Genomic DNA, 8,169 nt, shown 5'->3' with positions numbered 1-8,169 from the left:
TTAAAACCGGGTGTGAGCTCGTGACCGCTGATGGAAACCACTCCATCGTCGCTCCTCTTATCTCTGAACAAGGGAGATGGGGGGGTGAGAGATGGGGGGTGAGAGATGGGGGGGTGAGAGATGGGGGGGTGAGGATGTGGAGGTGGGGGGGGGGGGTACAGCCCTGGGAACCCATGTTTGGTCACCGCTCCAGACTCTGCGGTCGTTAGCCTCGCCGCTGCTGTTGTTGTGTTTTCACATGGCCTTCAACCCCCCCGTGGCGCGGACCACAAACAGATGTCCGTGACGTTTTTTTACGCGACGCGTCGCCGCCGCCGCCGCTGATGAGCTGCGTCGAGATGTTTGGTGAAGATGGGCGCCGTGGAAACGAGGAGGAGGAGGGCGTGACGTCCACCCGGCTCTTCTGAAACAACAACCTCATAAACACTTTGGATTCGTTTGTTTACCACTTTCACAATCTGACGTAAACAAATCCTCGCTGCAGCCAATCACATCCTTTCCAAGATGTGCAGCAGATGCTTGGAGCGCCGTTTAGCATTTAGCATTTAGCATATAGCACGGGCAACTGTTTGTGTTTAAAGATAGGAGGTGGAGGAGGCGTGGCTGTTGGATTCTGTGTGTATACAGAGTGTGTTGTGTGTGTCTTTGTTTGCGTGTGTGCACGTACGTCAGGGGGAAAGGGCCGCCACACTGGGCCCCCGGGGGGCCGGGGCCGCCGGTGGTTCTCTCACACCCACAGAGTGACTCTCCGACTGGGATCGTGAGAATCGAGTCAAAGCGCGAGGACGACGGGTCGAGATTACTATCAAAGGTCTGGTTTAAAACGGATAACATCGCCATCCATCACCACTGTCTCTAACCCATCACCACTGTCTCTAATCCATCACCACTGTCTCTAATCCATCACCACTGTCTCTAATCCATCCATCACCACTGTCTCTAACCTATCACCACTGTCTCTAACCCATCACCACTGTCTCTAATCCATCCATCACCACTGTCTCTAACCCATCACCACTGTCTCTAATCCATCCATCACCACTGTCTCTAATCCATCCATCACCACTGTCTCTAACCCATCACCACTGTCTCTAATCCATCCATCACCACTGTCTCTAACCTATCACCACTGTCTCTAACCCATCACCACTGTCTCTAATCCACCCATCACCACTGTCTCTAACCCATCACCACTGTCTCTAATCCATCCATCACCACTGTCTCTAACCTATCACCACTGTCTCTAACCCATCACCACTGTCTCTAATCCATCCATCACCACTGTCTCTAACCCATCACCACTGTCTCTAACCCATCACCACTGTCTCTAATCCATCACCACTGTCTCTAATCCATCCATCACCACTGTCTCTAACCCATCACCACTGTCTGTAATCCATCCATCACCACTGTCTCTAACCCATCACCACTGTCTCTAACCCATCACCACTGTCTGTAATCCATCACCACTGTCTCTAATCCATCCATCACCACTGTCTCTAACCCATCACCACTGTCTCTAATCCACCCATCACCACTGTCTCTAACCCATCACCACTGTCTCTAATCCATCCATCACCAATGTCTCTAATCCATCACCACTGTCTCTAATCCATCATCACTGTCTCTAATCCATCACCACTGTCTCTAATCCATCCATCACCACTGTCTCTAATCCATCACCACTGTCTCTAATCCATCACCACTGTCTCTAATCCATCCATCACCACTGTCTCTAATCCATCACCACTGTCTCTAATCCATCCATCACCACTGTCTCTAACCTATCACCACTGTCTCTAATCCATCCATCACCACTGTCTCTAACCCATCACCACTGTCTCTAATCCATCCATCACCACTGTCTCTAACCCATCACCACTGTCTCTAATCCATCCATCACCACTGTCTCTAACCCATCACCACTGTCTCTAACCCATCACCACTGTCTCTAATCCATCCATCACCACTGTCTCTAACCCATCACCACTGTCTCTAATACATCCATCACCACTGTCTCTAATCCATCCATCACCAATGTCTCTAATCCATCACCACTGTCTCTAATCCATCATCACTGTCTCTAATCCATCACCACTGTCTCTAATCCATCACCACTGTCTCTAATCCATCCATCACCACTGTCTCTAATCCATCACCACTGTCTCTAATCCATCACCATTCTCTCTAATCCATCACAACTGTCTCTAATCCATCACCACGGTCTCTAATCCATCACAACTGTCTCTAATCCATCACCACTGTCTCTAATCCATCACAACTGTCTCTAATCCATCACCACTGTCTCTAATCCATCCATCACCACTGTCTCTAATCCATCCATCACCACTGTCTCTAATCCATCCATCACCACTGTCTCTAATCCATCCATCACTACTGTCTCTAACCTGTCCATCACCACTGTCTCTAATCCATTATGGCTGCCCTCACCACTGTCTCTAATCCATCACCACTGTCTCTAATCCATCCATCACCACTGTCTCTAATCCGTCCATCACCACTGTCTCTAATCCATCACCACTGTCTCTAATCCATCATCCATCACCACTGTCTCTAATCCGTCCATCACCACTGTCTCTAATCCATCCATCACCACTGTCTCTAATCCATCCATCACCACTGTCTCTAATCCATCCATCACCACTGTCTCTAATCCGTCCATCACCACTGTCTCTAATCCATCCATCACCACTGTCTCTAATCCATCCATCACCACTGTCTCTAATCCATCACCACTGTCTCTAATCCGTCCATCACCACTGTCTCTAATCCATCCATCACCACTGTCTCTAATCCATCCATCACCACTGTCTCTAATCCATAATGATTGCCCTCACCACTGTCTTCTAAACTTTATCCTTCGTTCTAGCAGAGACTCCTCTGTCCCATCAGACACCTGACACTTTCCTCCACCTGTTCCAGCCTACGTAGATCCACTTCTCCACCTCCTTACCACGCTGACCGTTGCTCTGGACTCTAGACCCCGAGTATTTAAAGTCGTCCTCCTTCACTGTTTCTTCTCCATGTTGCTTCACGCTTCATTCTACTCTTATTTACGCACAAATATTCATTTTTCCTTTGGGTAATCTTCATTCCTTTCCTCTCCAACGAATACCGCCACCTTTCCAAATGCCCTTCTCTTCCATCTGCTCCCTGATTTCACTGTAGATCACAGTGTCATCTGCAAACATCTTGGTTCTGTGGGGATTCTGGACTGAAATGCCAGTTTAAATGAAAAATTCATTTGCAACCCAAATACTCACCAACCATCATAACTAAATAAAACTATCATGATGTCAAAAATCAAATCCATCAAAAATTACTTAGAAGTGTAATTCTCAACTGTTGAAGGTTAAAGTTGTCTATGTCTATGTTTAGTTTAGAGAATGTCTTCTATTCTCTACAACTCTTCTACTTTTATATTTTTCATTAGCCATCTAGCTACTAATTAAATTTTCTTGGAGCCATGTTTAAATCTAAAATGAAGTCTTTTACAAGCTCTAAAGACTTTGTCCCGATCCAACCAGAATCGGCGGGATGTCAGCGTATCCTTCCATCACCTTCCTTCATTCTCTCCTCCTTCATATTTACTGCTTCTCTCAGTTCATCAAGTGAAACCATGTCTCTCTCTCTCTCTCTGTCTCTCTCTCTCTGTCCGTCTCATAGCGAAGCTTCCCTTGTGTCGCCGCTGGGTTATTTATGGGCTGGTGAATGAAGGGAGATAGAGCAAGACCCGGAGTTTGGCCTCTACCCCTCCACTGTCTGCTATCCTTAAATCACCACCAGAGTCTGGCTGACGTTCACAGTAATGGTTTGTTCATGTGTTTGTGTGACAAGGAGAGAAAACAGGGAAATAAAAGAGGATCTATTGCTCGAAACTGATGGACGTTTTCCCTCTGGACGTGATGCAACATCCACAGAATGTGGACAGACCTGATTATAGGAAAGCCAGGTGGCAGGCGTCATTTTTAATGAGCGGGGTAATGGTTAATGTTTTCTTGTTTTAGGTTAATCATCTTCAAGGAATTCTTTTAAGCAGAAATTGTTTTTCAGGTTGAAGATGTAACCCTGAAATAACGCCGACCCATGAAGCTGTTTTGGCGTCCTCCCACATCCTCGCCCTCCTCCGGGTTGGTTTAGGTGCTGAGGTTCTTCGGCTGCTCTCCGTCCGTCCGTCACGTGGGGGCTGTAAAGTGGGTTTATCAGAGATGTTCACTGAAAACAGCTGCCCGCTGAGATTGGAACAAAGTTGACGGGGAGCAGTGAAAGTGAACCAAAACAGTCCGGTTGTGGAATGCAAAACAAGTATCAGCAGAAAAAAGCAGAGAAATGTTTAAAAGCTACAAAATCCTGCTGGGTTGAGCGGAACACTCAGTGGATTGATTGCTCCACATTAGTCATCATGATTATACCACTGTTAGGATAGAAAATATGATACAATGACATGCAACACGATATGAGATACGATATGATACGATACTGAATATGTGTGTTGTTGGGGTTAGTCTTCTCTGCCTATGCCAGTCAGCTCTGTAAGGTGATGTTTGGGCAAACCTTCAATCCTGCCATCTGTGTGGACGTTGTGTAGACCTGTACAACCTACCAGGACATTGTTGCATTCATGGAAATCACAGTTTTCCCAAGGTGACAAATAGTCTTCTTCTTCTTTATTCAATTATTTTGAACTTTTTGCATATTTAGGACTGCTGGTTCGTTTGTTCTCCTAGTAGTCATGTTCTTTTATGACGGTAGTGTTGGACAGGAGATAAAGTCAGAGAGGCCAGACTGAGATGGTTTGGACATGTCCAGAGGAGAGATAGTGAATATATTGGTAGAAGGATGCTGAGTTTTGAACTGCCAGGCAGGAGGCCTAGAGGAAGACCAAAGAGGAGGTTTATGGATGTAATGAGGGAAGACATGAAGGTAGTTGGTGTGAGAGAAGAGGATGCAGAAGACAGGGTTAGATGGAGGACACTGATTGGCTGTGGAGACCCCAGAAGGGAAAAGCCGAAAGAAGAAGAAGTAGTGTTGGACAAGTCGGTGATTATGGTGTAACCTGATGAACCTCTGAGGGGAGGGGAACCCTGACACCGCCTCCACCTGACTGTAGGAGGCGCTGATCCAGAAAGACAAAGATAAGGAACATAAGTAATGTATTCATTTACAAAGCAGACACACACCCAAACAGACTGTCTGTTGGGCACAGACAGGAAGCAGAGGAGGACCTATAGGGGTTCATGTACCTCTGAGTTGGCCCAGAGCCTCAGAACCAGGACTAGTGCCTTAAATTCAAACTGTTCATAAAACATAAACCATACGTCAAAATCACAGTATTTCTCTGACGTTTGTTTTACACATTGGACATCACCACCAGTGATTTTGCCCTGAATGCCAGAGTGACGGTCTCGAATGTCCGATAGCAATGAATCTCATGTGGATCCAGGCTTTGAGTTTTCAGCAGCGACTTGATCGATTCAGGCCACAATCATCAGGAAAAGGGAGAGCAGAGGCTTTGTCTGAACAGATCCTCCCAAATTGGACGGGGGTGGTGTTGGGTAGTTGGGGGGGGACCAGATTGAGGGCAGTCGAGGAGGACGAGATGTTGAGCCAGAGGTACGTTCACCTTTCTGTACTCCTCAAAGTAAAGCCAATGTCCTTCATGTTATCTGCTTTTCAGTTTCATTCACTGACATGTTGTCATCCATAAATCAAATACAAAAGAAAGCTATGCTAAAAATAAGCTTTTATGATCAATTCATTTTTGTTTTATTTAATGCAGCTTCGCCCTGACAATTAGACTCGATTCTATCAAAACTGTTCAGGTTTACATGATATATGAATGTTTTTCATGTCTAAAGCACAGGAGTCAACTCAAACATTCTTCATAGTGACTCTAAAACATAAACGTCATTTATTTAAATAGACAAAATATTCACTGAAGTCATTACTTCACATGAATAACTTCAGCGCCAGTAGATTATATCTGACCTGAGCCCGCCCTCTGCTGAACATAATCAGAAACTACAACTATACAGAGTCTGGAATAAGAATTTAATTTAATGACAAACTAGATTTACCAAACAAATTACATAATTTAGATTTATATTTGATTTTAATGGATGGGTCAGTGCCCTATTAAAGAAGATGAGTAAGGGGAAAATGAAGCAATTTTCCTGAGCTGGAAAGTATTTAACAATTCCTTTATGAAAATGTATTCGTAACGGAATTTGTTGGGGTCAAAATTAGAATAATCCTAATGAATTAATCCCTCCGAATAAAATAAACGTTAAGTGTTCTCCGACTTTTCATTAGAAGCATCCTCTGGTTTCTTCTCTGGACACGGAGGTTCAGGTCTTCTCAAGTCTGTCCAGAATTTCTCCAACTCGTCTGGAGATCTCACATTGTAAGTGATGAACTTGGAAAATTGACAGCGATTATATTTAAAATGAAACTTTGTGAACAGAGAGGGACCTGGTGGTGGTGAAAACGTAAGATCAAACTTTTTCATACACATTCCAATGTAAGCGTCCTCGACGGTACAGTAATTGACTGATTTTGAGATCTCTACAAATTTTGCAGGAAGGTCATTTGAGAGGAGGTACGCTGTTCCCAGAGGGTAGGGTGGGTACCTGTTTTGTGGGTACATCTCCTCAGAGACGTACCATTTGGAGTTCATGGAACGCACAACTGGAATATTCGTCAAAAGACACCCTGTCAGGTAGTTTGCCTTGGGAATCTTGGGTCTTTGCAGCATGGTCAGAAGGTTTTCAACACTCAGCAACATGTCAGAGTCAATCTTCATAACGTACGCTGCTTTAGGACAGCGTGTGGCCAACCAGTGCATGAGCACCATGGTTTTGATGGTCAGGTTACGGTAGGTGTCTACGAAATTACTCTGGATCAGATCTTGGTGCTGCAGATTCTCCTCGTTGAGACTTTTCTGGACCTCCTCAGCATCAGATCCTCCAGGTAAGCCCAGCACGAACAAGTGAACCACCACCTTGTCCTGAACCAGCGTCTCATTGCCCCATGTCCTCCGGATGGCATTCCGAGCTCTCACATTTTTGGGTGCCACAGGAGTCATCAGGACCAAGAAAGGATTGTTTGTCTTGCACACGTCTTTATGATCGATAAGAAAGCGGTAGTTCGTTGGATAGCCTTCATGGTACTGAATACCTTCAGGTGGTGCAGACGCTGGTACGATGGGGATGACTGTGGTTTTCAAATTTTCCTCTGTTTCTTCTCCATGTTCAGGATTTTCTTGACCAATTTGATAGTTCCATCTGAGAGACCAATGGCCTTGATGATGGAGTGGAAGGCTCTGCCATATGGAGCTGCTGATCAGAGAGTAGCCCAAGATGCCAAAAAAGAGACTCAGCAGAAGCAGGAGCTGAAACAAGGAGTAAAACAAAGGCTTCTTCTGTTGGGACGAGGGGTCAACACATCTAAACAGGATCAAGGGAGACAAAGATTAGACAGGTGAGAATAATGGTGGACGTTAAAAGGAAGTACATTCTGAAGATTTTTTCAAACTGCTCAGATCGTGAATGTAATGTGATGACATGCATGACACGACACAACACAATGAAACACCATACCATATACCATACCATTACAAGGTGGGACAATACAAAAGGATACGATACAAAGAGATACAAAACCATGCCATACCATATCATAGCATACCACACCATACCATACAATGACATATGACATACAGTAATAAGACATGACATATGATACGATAAAATACAATGAAATACAATTCAATATGAAACAACACTACAAGAAACAATATGACACGTTACGATACAATATGATATGATGCGATATAACAAGACACAATATGAGCGACCATACCATAGCATATCATATAGAGATACAATATGAAAGGATATGATACGACACACTGAGATACCATACAATACAATACAACATGACATGATACAAGACAATACATACAATAACATACCACACGATGAGATACCGTACGATATGAAACTGTAAAATGTGAAACGATCAAATATGATACGAAACGACATGACGTGATACAATAACATATGATATAATGCAGTACAGTACAGTAAGATACGATCCGGTACGATATGATGAGATACGATACGATAAGATACAAGATCCTCCCCAATC

The 8,169-nt window shown here is 44.4% G+C and overlaps 1 protein-coding gene across 1 annotated transcript; it reads right to left on the bottom strand.

The window, feature by feature from the left end:
• Positions 1–6,097: 6,097 nt before the first annotated feature.
• Positions 6,098–7,492, bottom strand: LOC137600292 (beta-1,3-galactosyltransferase 5-like; the record flags this gene model as incomplete). The annotated part of the gene is made up of 1 exon (XM_068321851.1): positions 6,098–7,492. A coding segment is annotated over one exon (1,185 nt), but the record flags the coding sequence as incomplete, so codon positions are not given.
• Between the last annotated feature and the right edge of the window lie 677 nt (positions 7,493–8,169).

The sequence above is a fragment of the Antennarius striatus genome, chromosome 8, assembly GCF_040054535.1.
Source record: "Antennarius striatus isolate MH-2024 chromosome 8, ASM4005453v1, whole genome shotgun sequence".
Lineage (NCBI taxonomy): Eukaryota > Metazoa > Chordata > Actinopteri > Lophiiformes > Antennariidae > Antennarius > Antennarius striatus.
Note: the sequence above shows the minus strand (reverse complement) of the source record. Positions and strands in the feature narration are given on the sequence as shown.